The 20,933-nt window shown below is 29.3% G+C and overlaps 1 protein-coding gene across 3 annotated transcripts in view; it reads right to left on the bottom strand.

The window, feature by feature from the left end:
* The window catches only part of LOC142326044 (zinc finger protein 385B-like), a 96,286-nt gene that overhangs the window by 26,269 nt on the left and 49,084 nt on the right, over window positions 1-20,933 (bottom strand). For all 3 annotated transcript variants that reach the window (XM_075368142.1, XM_075368159.1, XM_075368150.1), the window contains 3 exons: window positions 10,002-10,152; window positions 7,923-7,991; window positions 4,652-4,725 (listed from right to left, as the gene is read on the bottom strand). In XM_075368142.1, the coding sequence (XP_075224257.1) occupies window positions 4,652-4,725; window positions 7,923-7,991; window positions 10,002-10,152 (294 nt within the window). The remainder of the gene's footprint in view (window positions 1-4,651; window positions 4,726-7,922; window positions 7,992-10,001; window positions 10,153-20,933) is intronic.

A 20,933-nucleotide genomic window follows, 5' to 3' on the forward strand; every position in this document is an offset into this window, starting at 1 on the left:
AAATTTTGTAGAGATTTCAATTTCATCGGCAGTACATTTATTGAATCCCAAGAAACAAATAAAAAATGACTAAAAGAAAGTGAAAGAACTGTTATGAATAAAGTGAAACAAAATTAATAACAAAACCACACAACTTTTCATAAAAAATTACTTAGAAAATCACAAACATCGCTATACACAACGTTAACAAGAAATGGAAACATCTGGCTGTCATTAACAACTTAACAAAAATAGTAGTAAAATTTGTGCAAAATAATTGACTGAAACTTGTAATTAATATTTTTTATTTAAAAAATAATTTTCTGTCTCGTAAAAATGGACTTACATTGTGACTTATGGCATGGTTTCTAAAATGTGCAGTACGTATTCAAGATCTGTTTTCAGTATTTTAAGAACTCTCTGCAACATTTGGATTTAGTTGAAAGTTTAGTTATTGAATTCATTCAACAGTTTAAACCTAAAAATCAATTTTGTTTTGACATTCTAGTTAATTTTTGCTCTACAGCAAAATAACGCGTGCCAACTTATGGCAAGGTTTATAGACTGTATGACATATTATAAATGCACACCATTAACAAAATAAATTCTTGATAAATACAATAAAACAGAATTTGCTAAAATTTTAGATATAAACTTTAAAATAAAAATTCCATATACATAAAAACATTCGTCAAATAATAATAATATTAATTAAACGTTAAAATGATAAATATATTAAAAAGAATGAATTTGTGTGTGTGTGATTTGACTAGCCAATATTTTATTACTGTAGGATAATAATATAATTATATTAATTTATTAACATTTGACAACCAATTTTTATAACGGGATTTTTAACCTTAACTTTTAATTTTGATTTTAAAGTTTATATCTAAAGTTTTAGCAAATTCTGTTTTATTGCATTTATCAAGAATTTATTTTTTTTAATGGTCTGTATTTATAATATGTAATTTTATGTGAACAATAAAAAGATTGTGTCAACTGAAGATGTGAGAAAATCATGAAAGTATTCTTGTGTATATATAATGATATAAGATAAGTGTTATCCTACCTAATTTAATTTTATTCTGTACTTTGTGGACCAAGTTTATATATATATATATATATATATATATATATATATATATGACTGTGTTAGCTAAAACTAAACATATTGTTTATAGAAAGATCCTGAACTTTTTTCCCACTGTTTGTCTTATGATCTTACCTTAATTTTGTCCGAATTTAGCAAGATTTTTGGTATCTACATCTCATATGCGTAAAATTATTTGCTCAAATGCAGGTCTGATCACTTAAAAATGTTAATATTAGATGTTACATAAAATTGTGGCAATACTGGTAATGTGAAAAGGACCAACATTTAAGACTTCTACGAATACATACTATCAATTCAATTCTTCTTACAATGTGACCAATTGTATTTCTTCTTAATATATATATATATATATATATATATATATATATATATAGACCATAAAACAAATATACTATACTTTCACCTGGTATAGACTAACTAATATCCCATTAAAATAAAGTAAGTTTTAGTCGTATAAATAATTACTAGTTACTTTCATATAATTCTGGAATGATGGAAATAAATAAATTTTTATGTAATACATACTACAAGTATTAGTATGAAATTCATCACTTTTATATTTAAAATATAAAATATAAATATAAATTCATCAGTGCTGCATTTTATAATTGTCAGAATAAAGCCTCATATCTAAAAGCAAATGTTTGAGGAAAAACTTTTTTTATATTACGATATAAATTAATGTAATAATATTCTATATAATAAGTACAAGTGAAAGCTCAGATGAATTAATAATTCAAGTATTCACATAATTTATTGATAAACTACATTTATCTATCCCATACATACAACAAAAGAAATTTGTAACGGTCACTGTTACTGAATCATATTATGAAAACTTAATTTATTTTTTATAGTAATTTATACTATAATAATAATATTAAATTATAACATCTTCTGCCCAATCATTAATAAGTTTTGACTGTCTATTCTCAGAAATCCGTACGGTGATCAAATGTGTAAAATTATTTTTTAATAAATTTTGTTCAATATTAAGTTAATAAAAAATTAATTTAAATGTAAGAGATCATGAATATAATTGTACTTTGCACTTGCTAAGTTTATAAAATCAATGAGAGCACTTACATAATTTTATTGTATTATATTTAATGCGTAATTAAAATTCACGAACCAAAGTAAACATAAAAAAACTTTACAAAAGCATTGTGCTTCAGTTTAAGAACAGAATTAATGGAATTTAACAAAAAAAATGGGTATAAAGTAAAAAATATTTTTCAACTTGTAAATGATTCAATAAAATTTCCGTTTTTCAAACACAATTATAAATACTATTAACCATACAGAAATTCCATGTCACTGAACATTAATCTTACAGTTTTCATTTAAAAAACAAGTATTACATAGATGGCAAATAAAGACAAAAAGCTAATAGAAATTCAAGGCAAAATTTTTTTTCGCAGTTGGAAATACTACCATGTCATAAGGCTCCACATCAGATAGCAAGTATACCAGTATAAGTATTAAATTGATAATTTGTATTTCAAATTGGTAAGCTTAAATTCCAAACCCTATTACGCACTAGGTATGTTCAAATTCCAGGTTCAACTCTCCTTCTGACCAAACAAATGCTAAAAACATTCATTGACAATTTATTTGTTTTTATACATGATAAAGGTCATCCACTGTTCAACAATATCTTCTAGTAATGAATGCATATTCGCAAATCAACTGATTTGGAAGTCGAAAGTTCCAGCATTAAAATCCTAGTAAAGGCAGTTACTTTTATACGGATTTGAATATGAGATCATGGATACCGGTGTTCTCTGGTGGTTGGGTTTCAATTAACCACACACTTCAGAAATGGTTGATCTGAGACTGAACAAGACTACACTTCATTTATACTCATACATATCATCCTCATTCATCCTCCGAAGTAATACCTGATGGTAACTCCTGGAGGCTAAACAGGAAAAAAGTGATAGTTCAACAATGATGAACTTTGTAAGCAATGTCTGAAAAATTAAGTGGTCAATTTTTGAACAAAATCTATGTGCTGATTTTTATAAAGGGGTGTAGGGTAAATCAAATACAACAGGATTTTATCTAAAAAAAATCATTTTTCTATATAGTTTCCTGCTTTAGAAATACAGTTTTCCCAGTAAGAAGGAAGCTGGTTGAGCCAATTGCGCATGAATCCTTCCACGCCTTCGTCATCTTCAAATCGTTGGCCTCCTAGAGCTTCTTTCAAAGACCCAAACAAATTAAAATCACAGGACGATAGGTCCGGGCTGTAGGGAGGATGATCAAGTTGTGTCCAGTGCATTTCTTCTAGTTTTGAAACTGTTAGAACTGCAGTATATGGCCTGGTGTTGTCATAGAGGATGGCTTCTCAAATCAATTGGTCTCGTCTTTTATGGTGATATGCAGCCCTCACCTCATTCAACAGCTCACAGTAGAAAGAAGCATTGATTGTGCGTCGCTCATGCAGAAAATCAATGAGCAAAATGCCTTACCGGTCTAAAAAAAAACACGGTTGAAATGGCCCCCAAGCATACTAGAAGCACGAGCCCAGTCCTACCAACTGTAGTCGCTCAGCAACAAAAATCCTGTTTATATTTGATTTACCCTTGAATATGTAACTGACCTATACCATTTGTCTGTTTAGTAGATATTATTAACTGTAATTGATTCTCATCTAAAAAAAAACAAAATGAAAAAAACCCTAACTAGCTTTTCAACTATACTATGCACTGTACTGAATTAATCAAAATTACCTGGGTAATCAGGTTTGTTCTTACATAAGTTTTTTTTTTGAAATAAGTTTAATTGTTTCAATCAATATTTAATTGAAATTCCATTAAAAAAAATCATTTATCATAATAAAATTATTATTTATTTATGCATAAATAAACATTTAAACAAATATATTTTATTAGCTTTTAAAATTTCAGGAATTTATTAAAAAAAAATGTTTGTCTTCCTTCCATGTTCTTCCAGTTCCCATTATTAATAAACTGTTTCTTCAGAGATCTTACTTTCTTGCCCACGACAAAACTTTTTTGTAAACAAAACCTGCATTTTTCTTTATCAAAATACAGTAGGAAAAAGAAATTTTGTTACATAACCGACATAAATAATTGCAGTTCTTTTTTTATTTACTTTAGCAAAATTTTAAAGATATAATCTTGCGATTAAGTAAAATAACCGTACTGTTTTTATCCGAAACGTATTATAACATGAGAGATTACTAAACAGTTTTATAAAATACTTAGTGTTATAATTTTTTATAAACAAGTGAAATATGCTCAGAGAATTACCAATCACGTATGGCTTCATACTTCTAACTGGATTATAAAATAATGGTTTTACCATAAAGCTATTTTTGTAATAATTAAAAGAATCAATTAAAAATGGATATTATGATTTATAAAAGTACAATTAAAAGTCGTAGACAGTTTCTTAATCAGGCAGATGATTCTATAATATAATATTCATTAAAAACAATTATATTTTATAATATAAAAATAATAAGCATAATATTTATGATTATAAATCTTAAATAATAAAAATATGATTATATTTGAGCTAACTTACTTGTTCTAACTGTGTATCCGAGTTGACCCTCACATTGCATGTACTGCAATAGAACCGGCTGGACATAGCATCACCTAAACCATGCCATCAACACTATCTTTTAATCACATCATCAACAAATGATGGGATCAAATAAATAAGTTTGATACACATGTCACTACTTAGGATGCCTTCATAATATAATTTAATTCTATTAATACTACTGTTATATCAGTATTATAGAATATTATAACAATTATAATATTATATAATTACGATATAATAAATAATTATTATAATAATATTCATAAAATACAATTATAATCATTATTTAATGTAGAATACCTTAGTATGTATTTCAAACTACATTTAATATAAAATTTATTTCATTTAAAAAAAAGCCAAAACTAAAAATTATTAGTGATAGCTACTTTATTAAGATAAATAATGCTATTAATAGTAATATATTAATTATTCACAATCTATCAATCTGATGAAATGAAATTATGTGGCTTATATGTTTTACCCATACATGCATGCATATTTCAGTTATTAATCCTTTCAAGATGATTTGTGTAAAAGAAATAATCTGTATAACTTTAACAAATGTAGCAATGCACAGGTGATTAGATTATTTTAAATGGAAATTCTGTGTTTTTTGTCTAAAGTAAAATGACCACAGACAGTTTTTTCATCTATGTCTTGTATTAGATAAATCTGCAAAAACTACTAATCTGCAGGGAATAACTAATCACTTTGAGTTTTTTTTTATGTAAACAAAGATTAGTTACCCTCTGATCAAAAACCAGAATTTCACAACAAATTTATTTAAATAAAAAACAATTAGACATTGCTGTATTATTTAATGACATTTTCCCCGCTACAAAAAATTTTAAGCATAAATATATTATTATTTTAATGAAAATCAAATCTAATTGAAATCAATGAAAATAAGTGGTTATTTTTCATTCAGACAACATTAAAGACCAGGAAAGTAGTAAAAAATTTGATCTATCAACATGAAAAGTTAATGAACATACAAATAGAAGAAAATAATTTAATAATTTAAAAAATCAGAAATTAGAGTTTTATGAGCCCTGCTGCAATTTAGCCACATACTAATACTATAAAAAAAACTAAATCTTTGATGCTGAAGAATAGACAATATAAACAAGGAAACTTACTAAAGGAGTCTTACATAAATTAATTGAAGCAAATATGCATTCATGTAAATTTTGGATTAGATATTTTAATTCTGTCCATTTTTATTTAGTTGTTTTCCTTTAAGTTCCTATTTTATTACTGCAGCTGAATAACTGATTCATATCACTTTACTTTAAAACAATGAGTTGACATAAAACTGTACAATTTTCTATATTTAACTTATTCATAACTGTTAAAAATGCAATATGCACAGACCCCCGTTTGTATGAGATTAACTACCAGAATTCAAAACAACTTTATGTAGTTTACAGATTCAATATCATTAGTGACAGTAAAGTTGGCAAGTGGTGTCATTTGTTTAAAGAATGGCAACATAGACACAACATCACAAAAAACTTTATTCATATAATTATTACAACTGTCTATTAAATTCTCAGAAGTTTCATTAAGTTTAGTTAAGTTTGCCATTAAAACAAAAATCAACTAATATTTGGGTTATATACTAACAGAGTACTACATGTGCATTAACAAGTCAAAGAAACAATTAGTGTTGCGATGGCACTCAAAAAAAAAGAAAGAAAGAAGTTTAACCAATTAACTTAATTATAAAAGTCTGTTATGTTCTTGGGTGTAAAAACTTTAATACTGATGCATACTGTGCTAAGTTTGAAAAAAATCTAATATGCATTTAAAAAATTATGGGCTGCTGTCTTGTGGGATTAGGCTTCAACTTTATAAAGTATAATCTTAAATTATAGCTCACACAGTTGAAATACTGTGCATTTGGAAATTTCCTGTTCAATATGGTTTAGAATTATGTGGTGCATTTTGTTCTTTTGCCATTAAGTTGGTTGCCCTGTGGGTTTGTTAGGCATTGCTCAGTAACAAACCAAGATGTCTGTTTCCAAGAGCTGTTGAGTTGTGATTGAACATGCTTTATTTCATTTAGTTTACCAGAATCAATAATTGCAAGAAACTTAATGGTTCTTTCAGTAGAGGAACGCATTTTTCTTGCTGAACACATCTTTTGTGAAGAAGACACAAGTGTACTGATTTAGTGAGCATCATTTTAAAAAGTTTCTAAATACTCTGTTCCTCATTGCAATACAGTTCCAACTCTTATCAAGAAATTTCAGTAAACAGGCTTGGTTGAAGACGCTGATTAAAGTAAAAGACCACCTAACTAAATGAAAAGAAGTTGATTGATATTTTGAATGCTGTAGCCAAAAGTTTATCAAAGTCAATGTGCAAGTTAGCACAGTAGCAAGATATTGGACTTGCTACTATACTATAAAAAATTGGTTACGTCAAAAATTTTATGGTAGTCACTGAACGAAGAGACAAAAAAACATTGCAGAAAGTCATCTTTGGATATTATAGATCATTTTTATATTTCACAGTTTTCCTAATCTCATACCAGCCAATATTTACTAATACACCTAACAAATCAAGGTAAAAAAAAAAATAATCAAAACATCTTACTATGTAGTACATAATATATACTGAGAAGAACCTGTTCAATGTAATATTTCAGGATTTATCTAATTTTCCTCTCAGTTACCAAAAAGTTGTAACTGAGGAAATTTGTCATAAATAGCCAGTGGAAAATTATCAACAGTTAACATAAATTGAATTTTCTTTTCTTCTTTTTAACAGACCATCTTAAATAAAACTTAAGGCAAATACTTAAATAATTTAAACTAATCACTTATTCAACTGATTAATACATCGTTACTTATAAAAGCATAAATCATAAATTTAACCTAAATATTTTGTCTACCTGCATAATTAACAGCAGAATATATAAAATAAAATTATTTTAACCACATTCGTCACATTTTCCCAAAGAAAGAAAAGGAAATATTACAGAAATGTGTAACCTATCTACAAAAAAAAAGTTGACAAAGGAAATTTATTTACGGATAATCACGTTCTCTTCTATAAAACTGTCAATATCAATAATCACAATCTCTTAAGAGACTAATAAAGGAGCAAAAATAAAGTCCACAGAATACTTCATGAATCCTGTTTATCAAAAATAAAGTAATAGATTAATTAAACAATAGAAAATTAGATTACCATACCTCTAATATCTATACAATAATCTTTAATACAGAAGCTACCTTACCTTTTTGTATATCGCCATTGGAAATTGAACCATTATCAGATGATGATACTTTACTCTTGTGTTTAGATCCTATAATTAAAGAAAACCTAAGTTAACAGACAATTAACACTTTAAAATTAACGGAGCAGTTTTCAATTCAATCACTTTAATATCACTTTTGATTTTTATTATTTACCCCAAAACTGCACACATTCAAGCACTGGAAATGGACTTATAACTGAGCCACGGATTTATTAATAAGAAAGCCATGAGGATTCAGTACTCCTAGACTGAAGAATGGAACAGGAAACATTTATTTGAGGTACACTCTACTCCTCACATTCATCATCAGGATGTGATCATCCGTCATCAACTGCTACTTGTTTTTTAAGTAAGATATTGTGACCTTGTGACTAAGACATATTTGAATAGGTTTAACTTAGCTAATTCATCTCTATGTCAAGCAAGTAACAAGAAAGCATTAACTACTGAACACACTGGACATTCATACGAAGAAGAAAGTAATAATAACTTTATTATTATTAAACATGGATTTAAATCCTCTGAAATCTATAATTAGTTACTTTTCAAAACATGAAATTACAAATTAATTTTGTAATTAAACGAAAAAAACTTAAACTACAAATTCTTTAAACTACCAGAAATAAAAAAATTCACATGACCACACATAAATTTTTTTCATCAAAATTAAAAGTTTTGTTTTAAAGGATAACAACTGCATATTTACAGTGGATTAAAATTGACACGACAAGATTGTATGAATTTGTCAATATAAAGAAGTATACAAGGTTGTTCAATAATTTGAAGTAGCAACTGCTAGTAGCAGAAAAACTATTCAATAGAGTAAACCGAAATTGTCTGATGTTCAAGTTGGCACTCCTGACACATAAATATCAGCTATTCAAAAAGAATTTCCTATAATGTCTTTAGCTCTGCTTGGACATGTAACATGGAAGAATAGCGTGCTGTACAATACATCTGAAGGTATAAAATCAGCCGAAATTCACTGAAGGATATTAAAAAAGTATGGAAAAAAGTATATTAACCAAGAAAAACTTTATAATTGGACAGTTTAAATTGAGCAGAACAAGTGTCCATTTTATTCACAATTAGTCATAATAGGCTCTTGGAAGTTTCAAATGACGATGCTTTCCAAAACTGCATTAACGATCATATTCACAAGGACAGATATAAAAATTTGGAAACTGCAGAAATTTATAATATGAGTACTGGCACATTCCCATCTGTTATCCAAGAAAGGCTGAATTACCACAAAATGTATTCAAAGACAGCTGACTTGAAATCACAAAGGTACAAGAATTCATGTTGTACAGAATTTAAACAACAGTTTTTAACAGAAGGAAATGCTTTTTGGACTGCATAATTCATAATGAAACTTATTATTTATTTTGAGTTATTATTTTGAGTCTTAATCAAAGCATCATATTATGGAATGGAAACATCAAAGTTTACCTACCAAGAACAATTCAAAACTTACACATTAGTGATAGTACTGGTGTTTTGGAACTATAAAGGCCAAATTTATGGTGATTATTCAGAAGAATAATGCACAGTCACAGTGTGTTTTATTATGATAAGTTAGAAAATAAAGCGATATACACAATAAGGAGGAAATATCCTCTTCCCTCTCAAAAGGCATACTTCTACATGAAAATGTCTACCCCATGCCACTCAAAAGTCAAGTCAGAAGAAGGCATTGCGCCACATCCACTTTACAGTCCCAATCTCATGTCATTAGATCTTTTTGTTGGTCCTCTCAGTAGTTTACATGACACCAAGTTTGGCAAAAATTGGCTCACATTGATGTTTTTTTTTGCTCTCAAACAGTAGAAATAGCTGTTTGTGAAATATACATAAGTCAAAATTGCATGAATTTGTGTGATATATGAAGGAAAGTAAAACATGTTCTGAAACAGAACAATTCATAAGAAGTACGTAGATGGTGATTTTGAAGCGGAATATCAGAATTTTCATGCAGCACCTTGTGTACTAAGTCATTTAGATAGTCCATGAAAATACACCTTTTTTAAAACAAAAGTAATAATTCAATACACGTACCCTGACAATGAACCTGCAACTGTTGTATGGAGTTGACAATTACATTACAAGGTCGACATGTATATGTGTTATTCTTCAAATCCAAACATGATGAGCTAGATTTATCAGAAATCATATTCTGCATTTCCTTCATTAATTCCAATGATTTTACCTGTAAAATAATTAAAACATATTTTTTGACAATAAATTATATAAGAGCAAAATATAAAAAGTTTATGTTAAGGGAAGAGAAGATTGATCATTAGGATAAGTTATAACTTAAGATTAAGAGTTTCCTTCAAGGTTAGGAAAGAACCACGTTTTTCACAAACTAAATATAGTATGTACTGCTAACCCTATATTTCAGACAGAACTATGTATGTATGTGCGTGTATATGTATATATATATATATATATATATATATGCAAGGGTGGAGTGAAAAGTTCTGAGCCTAGGTAAGAAAACAATTTTCTGGGTACATTTTAATACATAGTTAACATTAAGGTGTATACACTTAGCCCAGCATTCCACAAAAGCGCTTATGTCAGTTTAGAATGTAAATTTATCCTACTCCTTAGAATAACCACCTACGGCAGCAATAACTTCATTAATGGTTGAAAATCTTTTTCCTCCAAGCCATTTTTTTTTTTTTTTTTGTTAGTGACTATAATTTTAGTGACTGGGAGATAGACGAGTATCATCTACTGTACAAATTGATGTAAAAATTCCTCTGGAATGTGCCAACAGAGCGCAAGACAATTACTTAAATGTTTTTTCAGTAAATTTTTGGTTGGATGAGCAAGTGCGGCACCCATCTAACATGTAGGTCGTTCAAGCCAAGTATTGTGCATGTCTTCCGTTGATATGCTTACATTCTGCTAACTCGTTCACTGTCACTCGATCTGTCAAAACAATTTTATGCATTTTTTTTTATCACTTCTGGCGTAGTCAATTCACAAAGGCATCCACTGTGCTGTTCATTGTTAATACACATTTGACCCATTTTAAAATTTGGGACTGACTGTTGTGCTTGATTGAGAAGAGTTTCCCAATGTTGTATTAAGCTATTCTTTAATTTCCTTTGCTATTAAGCCTTTCAGAAATAAGTATTTAATCACTGCAAAAATTTTCAGTTTTTCCATTTCCCAAAAAAAACCACCCTAATTCTCCATTTTGAAAAGACTGTAAATACTATCTATAATAAGTGATGCAGCGACTTAAAACTCTTATAGTAAACTAATGGCGTCATGCGACACCTCCGAGAAATTAAGCAGACTAAACACCATCTTTGAGTGGGGTCCAGAACTTTTCAGCCCGCCCTCATACATACATATGTGTTTTTTTTTTATAATAAGAATTCAAAAGCTTACAGCCAATACAATTGAATGGATGGTTATTAATCAAACATTCATATACAAAAATCTCATTTCACCGCACACGATTGTTTTGTGAAAACAGGAGTAAAATAGAGAGAGTTATTCTACTCATCTCAACTGATATTCTTTCAGTAATTCAATAATGAAATTTTAAAAAAAATATCTAAAATAAACAAATAAAGTTCCATACATATGCAATTTAAAAAGTTCTATACATTTTAAACTTTTCTTCTAAGATATATCCTTAACAAATAAAATACATACTAACAATTTTATTTATAGCAAATTTTCTTACTGTTCCAAAAAATTTCAGTCAAACCTATGCTGAATGTGTTTTGCATAACAATATTTAAAAAAAAAGAAGGATTAAACGTATATAAAAATAATAAATTTAACACTATGAATAGAATTAACACATAAAACATTTTTTACCAATTAAACCTGAGCATTTTTTTTTCAACAATTATAATATTAAAATAGATATATTTTAATAGTTTAGAAATTTCTTAAATCTTAAAACATTCCTTCCTTATCTCATCACTAACAAACTAAACATTCAACCAATTTTATTTATTACAAATTTTTGTTATCATAAAGTGCGTCAAAAACCTCTTAGTTACATCAATTTTTTTAACCAGATAATTCCAAAAACTGTACATAAAAATTTACAGAACTTCTGAATATATAAGTTACAGATAAATTTTCATATTTTAATATATACCTACATCTCTTAATTAAAATAAAAGAATATTTATAAGCATTTTCTAATGAGACAAACAGTTTACAGTGTTTATCATTATTTTTACATCAACAACTAAAATAAAAAAGAAAAATACCTACAACAAAAACATTATTTTAAAAATAATAAAAAATAACCATAATCATATGATTATGGTTATTTTTTATTTGCCAGATTGATCCCTTGCACCATGTAACCTATATTCTCTTCTATTTCCAGCTAAATTTTTGATTTCCTTCTAATAGCTCTCATTTCCTTTTACGAGTATATTGGTATAATTTTTTCTCACTTCCAGCCTCACTTATTTGTATATGCTGATCCTTCTAGTACTGTTTTAATCAACTCTTCTCGTATATGTCTCAGCCAGTTGGTTTTCTTATTAAGAATTGTTCAAATTAAGCTCCTACGTTTACTATTACTATTACTTCATGTTTAATTCACGACTGTCTGTCCATTCAACCTTCATTTCTCAACGCTCACATTTCAAATGGCACCATGCTCTCTTTTTCCTTATCTCATAGTGCACATACATGTAAAACATAACAAATTATTATTATTCAAATTATAATAATTATACTGTATTGTAATTGTATCAAGAATAAGTTTGCTATTCCATGGATAACAAAAAGGACTGATCCAGCATCTGCCTGGAAGCACCAAAGGAAAAGCCATGATCAGACTGACGTTACAAAATGATTAAAAAATAGAGAAGCATCTACTGTGCATTAAATAAAAGTATTTTATGTAACAATAATGCTAATACAACCTAATATATAAATAAAATTCATGCAACTTAAAATCCAAATTTTAAAGATGATAACTGCTAAATGTTTGACTATGTGTTAACACAAAGTGTTAACTTAACACTTAAGTGTTTGACTATGTGTAAGCGTGAAACTTAATTTGTTAAAAAAATCATAAATAGAGTAATATTACTTGTAAAAGGAAGTCTTTTAATTGAATTTGAAATAATATGATTGAAAGATATTAAAATTGCTAGTTAATTCATTAAAAATAGAAAGTGAAGCATGATAAGATTATGAGGAAGATTCTTCTTCATATGCCAAAGTATTATGCTTATTAGATTGTATGATAAAAATGGTTATTGTCCTTAAATCTTGCTTTTATGTAGCCGCAAGATATATTACATTTTAACAAGAGTATAAGCAGGCATAGAAAATATTTTATGATCAAGCAGTGATAAATTCAGAAGCTTCAAAGTGAAATACGTTTAATTCTGTTTATACTGTTCACAAGAGAAAAACTAATTTTATCATTAATAACAATAGTAGTCACAAAAAACTCATAAGACATTTCAAATCTAATTATATCATATTAGATAAAAACTGTTTTCTTCTACTACATGTTTCCATTATCCCCTGATATTCTATTTTTCAATTTTGTATCTTTAGTTAATGTGGTACCTGGGTACTACTTTACTTATTCAATTCTTCATTCTTTTACTTACTGACTATTGTTTATTATATTCAAAACTTTCATTTTTTCAATTTTCATTCAATATTCTGATATGACTTAAAATTTTGAAATCGTCTGTTAACGTCCCGGGTTTTATTTCCTAACACAAAATCAGTTGCAAACACTTCTCCTTTCTTTTATGTTGTCCCTTCATCCTCTTTTAGAGCACGATTGATCATATCTTCTACATTAAATAAGGCTAGGAATACGAGCACTCTTGCCTTATTCCTCTTCCTGTATACACTCAATTTTCATAGCCAAATGTTTGTAATCTCAACTTATTTTTTGCCTTTTTAATATCTCCATTAGAATATCCCACTTGATTTCATACAATGCCTTTTCCACATCTATACAACACAACTTATTCCTTTACTTCACTTCATCCTATAAACCTTAAATTCATTAGCCCAATAAGGGCTAATGAGACAAGTTTTTTGCAAGTTAAACATTTTCCAAAAACCAGCTTATCAAATGGCAAAATTATATAATTTCTTTTTACAACAACTTTACTACTTTTAGCGCTGTAGGATTATTTTATTTTTTAACAAAGTAATTAAAAATAAAAATAAAAAATAAACGATAGTTAAACATTTTTTCCACATGACTAAATGTCCAACTGATCTATAGACTTAACTTCTTTAAACGTGTTCTTAATATGTATACTTTACAAAGTTATATATATATATATTAAACACAGTTATGTGTGCTAATATAATAAGTATTGGTCACATTTTTATTTTATGGATAAAAAAGTAACAAGGTAAACAATGTTACTACATTGAAACAATTCATAAGATAAGAGCAGACTTTTGGGAATGAAAAGCTATGGGGGTTACACAAGTAGTAACTTCAAAATCGCTGAACTTTAGTTGAGAGTAATCAGCATACCAGTAAGCTGCCAATAAGTCAACTCAAACATGATTAACAACATATGCAGTTTGTTAATGGGCAATCTCTGACTGACCATCTTGTGCAATTGCAAATTGCGATTAATGGTGGTTCAATATACAGTTCAACCTCTATAAAATAAAATCAAGAATCCCGGAAAAAGTGTTAAATAAAAGTTTTCATGGTAACAAGAATCCCAGTCTAATTTTTTTAACAAACGTTTTATGATAAATTTAAATTAAGTACAGTTATTTTTCTTAATAGTGCTACAGAAAAAAAATGTACATGTATTTTTTTTAAGTCTTGCATTACATATTAGTCTAACACATTATACCTACTATATAAAAAGTATGTATCTTAAGGTAAGGACTTACCTCATACTTAGAATGAATTAGGCTGTACTTAAAAGTTTGTTGTATTAAGTTGCAGGTTAGCACATTGTATTTTTATTTCTAGCACATGATTTTTTCACAACATTAACCAGAAAATGATTAAAAAAACTGACAAAAAAAATTTGTTTCAAAAATAAATTGACAAAAATTGATTAAAAAAACACTAATCCTATTGCAATCTTCAGTTATAGGTATTGATAGGTAATGTTCATAATACATAATTTTTAATGCAGTATTTATTTTTTATTAGAAAAAGTAATTTTCTGTTGTTTTCTGTGTTTGAATAAGGCACTATGTTCAAAAAGGTTTCACATTTATTTAAATACTCAAAAATACTGTCAGGTACCTCATCCTTGAACTGTAGTCCAGGCCTAATTGTTTTAAATGACAGTAAAACTTCTGGTAGGTTTTATCTCCTCTCCTGCTGATATTTGTCATTCTTTGTCACAATCACTTTCTTCTTCTTTTACTGGTTCAGAGGACTACTAACACTATGAAGTTATGTAATCATCATCCGGAAAATCAGAAACAGTAACCTATTAATCAGCAGCGATGAAATCTTCTAGAACTTTGTTACAACATTTCCAGTTGTTTGGAGGAAATTCCAGTAACTTTTTAACTGTACTAGTATCATATCACCTTATTCATTCCATTCTAATCATGATGGCACTGAAACCAGCCTTACAAAAACAATGAAATATTGTTTTATCGCTAACATCATTGGTCTACACTTTTGATGATTCAGAAATCTGGAGGTCAACAATATTAACAGGGCCAGTCTCTTTGTTCTCTACAGTGGTTACAATTATTTACTGGATTATTTCTTGGTAGTACAATTTAAGATTTTTAATTACCCCCTAATTCATTGGTTGTATAATAGACGTAAGTGGGAAAAATTACATTATTTAATAGAGCATTAATGTCTTGAGGATGTGCTGTACAATTATCAATAAAAAGAACAATTTTTTTGTCTGTTTGTTCAGCTTTTTTTACCCAATCTGTAAAAATGTTGGTAGTCATCTACACCTTTTTGTTAAATGTGCAATCCACCTCTAGAGGTTTAACTCCTCGAAAACAATGCAGTTTTACTTTTGCCAATAACCAACATTTAAGTAACATAACCAACATAAGTCTTTAAGTCCCTAGCATGTTTGTAGCCACTAACACTGTAATTCATAATTTACTTTGTTTACCACCAAAGCACGGATCATTTTTAAAATTTAACGTTTTGTTTGGTAAACATTTGAAGAATAGACCCATCTGCTTTGAAAATGTCTTTTCGCAGATATTCTTCTAAAATTGGTTTCAACACAGTCTACTTCCTAGTTCCACAGTCACTTACACCGGCACCTGTACTTTCTTCAGAAATTACTTTATGAATAACACAATGTCTTTTTTTAAACTTCTTTAACCACCCACTGCTGGCCTGGAAATCTTTGTGTTCTAATGTGGCTTTATTCCAGGGCTTTTTCTTTAACCAACGTCCCATATAACGGAAGCTTTTTTTTATGCATCACTGTGCATTTTACAATTGCTTCGTTGATATCATCATACGTGCCATCTTTTAATTTTTTTCTCACTAGATTTTCTTTACGCTGGTCTAGTTCTTGTAGTATCACATCCCGATTTTTCAAAATTTTTGCATGATATATTTTTTTTAACACTTTTGTCAACATTTTTTTGAACACTAATTTTTTCCGAAACAATAAGGGACTTCCGTTTTGACATTGTATATGGCACACAAAAGAGACAGTATAATACAGTATTGTATAAAACGAGTAACATAATCTAGACAGAGACCAACTGTATTAGTCCCAGGAAAAATTATTGCTGAACTGTATGTATGTAGTGAACAATAGAGGGAGTATGTGTAAAATGTTTTCTAAGAATTCTATTTGTTATTGTCTATGTACTGTAGGTAAATGAACAGTTTGCACAGTAATTAAAGTGCTCTGCATTAGTTAATGGATTTGGGGTAATTCTGCTACTTTAATCTATAGGCAGACAGTTAACTGCAGAACATGTGTTTAAATCTTTTGTTAGAATTTTATTGTTAATGGGTTATAAGAGAATCTTGGGAATTTTCGCTTTACCAGTTCAATAAAAATAACCAGTCATTCTAGACTCTTTCAAGAAGACTTTGAGTTTGTTTACAGGTATAATTTAGGTACAGAAATCAAAAGAATAACTACCTTAAACTCAGAGATGTCCAAAATACTAAATTTAAAATCATTTTTAAAAAAATTTCATAAAAATTACTACATACTGTATTATATTAATATGCAGTATGTCATCATTTTGTTATACAGAGGTATGAATACGTTAAATCGATGTAAATTTATACATAGTTTTATTAAAATTTCAGGGTACAGTAAAAAAATCTGTAAAATCAAAGTCTGCTTAATATCAAGGTTTGACTGCATAATTTTATGGACAATTTGAAATGCACTGTACAATGCAAAATTTTTGCTTTTGTTTCAACAAAAAGAGATTAGTCAATCTGACATTGCAAAGGACCATGTTGGAATATGCAAATGGTCATCCAATCTTTCTTGAGATCATACATAATTTGGTGATGAATCTTGGGGATGTGGGTATGTCACAAAAACCAAAACTGACATCACAGTGGAAGTCACCATCCTCCCAAGGATACAGAAAGTAAGATAAGTGACTAACAATGTGAAAGTGATAACTTGTTTTTTTCTACTACTGTGTTGTTATGCATTGCAATATGCATTGGAAGGCTTAACTGTCAACAAATAGTAATGTCTTGAGGTTATGGGTTATTCTCATGAGCACAGTTCAGTGCAGGAGATTGGACATTTGGTAAATCACACAAGGGACAGTTGCATCACAATTTGTAATGTCTAATCTAGAATTTCTAGGTCAAATTAGGAATTCCTGAGGTTCACCAGGTCCCTTGTGGTTTTAGGTTGTTCCTCATGCTAAAAATGCCGCTTACAGGGATCCAATTTGACAGCTGAGAATGACGAACAAACGCAACAGCACAACTAACAACCATTCCAAAAGAGAATTGTAGAAATGTTTCCAGCAATGGACAGGCTGCTTATCTAAGTGAAGTTGAAGCCATAAGGGACTATTTTGAAGGTGATTATGACTGGTAGCCAGCAGGTAAGCAATTTTTTTTCACTGCTCAATGGCCATAAAAAAAGTTTGGGAACAACTTTGTAATTCTTAAAAAAAATATCTCAGCAACACAAAAAACAAGCAAGATTTGTTTTAATAACTCACAATTGTCCTCAAATAAAAGTAAACAAATAAAATAAGTTTGTCAGAGCAGTGGCAGAAGCATTGTAGTAGTAAGCAGAAGGGAACATTGAAGGAGATTACATTATAGCTGACTAAAAACATAAGTAAAAATTATCACGTCAGTGTTAATTACTTTATTGTTGCACCTTCTATTTCTTACTAAAATAAGAATCATGAGACCTTGCCAATGATGAGGGGGCTTGAATGCTCAGTGATAAAGAGTAGCTGGACCGAAGGTGCAACCATATCTGAGAGATATCTGTTGAGAGCCAGACTAAGAAATGATTCCTGAAAGAGGGCAGCAGCTCTTTCAGTAGTTTTTAAGGGCGTAGGTCAAGACTTAAATATCCATATAAACATCACTCAATCTTGAGTACTGCACAGCTGAAATCAATGGAAAACTACAGCTGTTTTTTTTCTCAAAGAAAATGTAACTCTCTGCATTTTCAAGTAACAAAGATGAAAGTGTCTTCCTTAGTAAAGTGTTCTGAAGGTAAACTAGTCCCCCATCCAGATCTCAGGGTGGGTGGGGACTACTAAGGAAGGGGTCACCAGAAAATTAAAAAATAACATTCTATAAGTCGAAGAAGCGTGGAATGTTAGAAGTCTAAAAAAGGTTGGTAGGTTAGAAAATTTAAAGGGGGAAATGGATAGATTAAATGTAGATGTAGTAGGAATTAGTGAGGTTTGGTGGGAAGAGGAAAATGACTTTTGGTCAGGTGATTTTGGAATTAACACAACTTCAAATAAAGGGTAGGTAGGAAGGTTTCGTAATGAACAAGAAAACAGTTGAGTACTTCGAAATGCATGGTGACAGAATCATTGTAATAAGGATAAAATCAAAACCTAATCAGACAATGATTGATAACATCTATATGCCAACAAGTGCCCATGATGACGATGATGAGATAATGTGTCTACAAAGAAATTGACAAAGCAATTAAACACATAAAAGGGGATGAAAATTTAATAATAGTTGGAGATTGGAATGCAAGCATTGGAAAAGGCAAGGAAGGAAATACTGTGGGTGAATATGGGCTAGGCAAATGGAATGAAAGATTGGAACAGACTTATTGAGTTTTACAAGTATAATTTAGTAATTGCCAACCCCCAGTCTAAAAATCATAATAGAAGATTATACACATGAAAAAAGCCAGGTGATACTGCAAGGTATCAGATAGATTATTATATCATGGTTAAGTAAAGATTTAGAAATCAACTCATCGACTGCAAAGCTTACCCTAGAACAGACATTGATAGCGACCATAATTTAGTGATAATGAAATGTAGATTGAGGTTTAGAAACCTGAAGAAAAGGTGTCACATGAATCAGTGGAATTTAGAGAAACTTGTGGAAGAAGAGGTAAAGAAGATTTTTGAGGAGGATATTGCAAGAGGTCTTAGTAAAAAACTTAAGGTAGAAAATGTAAAGAATGGGAGAATGTTAAAAAGAAACTTCTTAAATCAGCTGAAGCGAACTTAGGCGGAACAAAGAGATCTAGTAGAAAACCTTGGATATCAGAAGATATATTGCAGCAGATGGACGAAAGTAGAAAATATAAGAATGCTAGAGATGAAGAAATTCAAAGGAACTATCGACAATTAAGAAATACTATAAACAGGAAATGCAAACTAGCAAAAGAAGAGTGGATTAAAGAAAAGTGTTCAGAAGTGGAAAGAGAAATGATCATTGATAAAAATAGACAGAGTATACAGGAAAGTTAAGGAAAATTTTGTAGTACATAAATTAAAATCTAATAATGTGTTAAACAAAGATGGTACACTGATTTGTAATACGAAATGTATGGTAGGTGGGTGGGTGGAATATATTGAAGAGTTATATGGAGGAAATGAATTAGAAAATGTTATTACAGAAGAAGAAGAGTATGTCGAAGAGGATGAAAGGGAGATACAATACTGAGATCTGAATTTAAGAGAACATTAAAAGCTTCCAATGGCAGAAAGGCTCCTGGGATAGACAGGATACCTGCAGAATTAATGCGCACTGCAGGTGAAGAAGCGATTGATAGATTATACAAACTGGTGTGTAATAGTTACAAAAAGGGGAAGTTCCGTCAGACTTTAGAGTGTTATTGTCATGATACCAAAGAAAGCAGGAGCAAATAAATATTAGGAATACAGAACAATTAGTTTAACTAGTCATGCATAAAAAATCTTAACTAGAATTCTGTACAGAAGAATCAAGAGGAGAGTGGAAGAAGTGGAGAAGACCAATTTGGTTTCAGGAAAAGTATAGGGATAAAGGGAGCAATTTTAGAACTCAGATTAATAGTAGAAGGAAAATTAAAGAAAAACAAACAAACATACCCGGTATTTATAGACCTAGAAAAGGTATTCGATAACGTAGACTAGAATAAAATGTTCAGAATTTAAAAAAAATTAGGGTTCAAATACAGAGATAGAAGAACAATTGCTAACATTTACATGAACCAAACAGCAACAGTATTAATTGAAGAACATAAGTAAGAAGCCGTAACAAGATTGGGAGTTTGACAAGGATGTTCGCTATCCCCGTTACTTTTTAATCTTTACATAGAACTAGCAGTTAATAATGTTAAAGAATAATTTAGATCCGGAGTAACAGTGCAAGGTGAAAAGATAAAAATACTACAATTTTCTGATGATATAGTGATTCTAACTGAAAGTAAAAAAGATTTAGAAGAAACAATGAACAGCATGGATGAAGTCTTGCGTAAGAACTATCGCATGAAAATAAACAAGAACAAAACAAAAGTAATGAAATGTAGTAGAAATAATGTAGATGGGCCGGTGAATATAAAAATAGGAAGA

This window comes from Lycorma delicatula, chromosome 1 (assembly GCF_047948215.1).
Source record: "Lycorma delicatula isolate Av1 chromosome 1, ASM4794821v1, whole genome shotgun sequence".
Taxonomy (NCBI): Eukaryota; Metazoa; Arthropoda; class Insecta; order Hemiptera; family Fulgoridae; genus Lycorma; species Lycorma delicatula.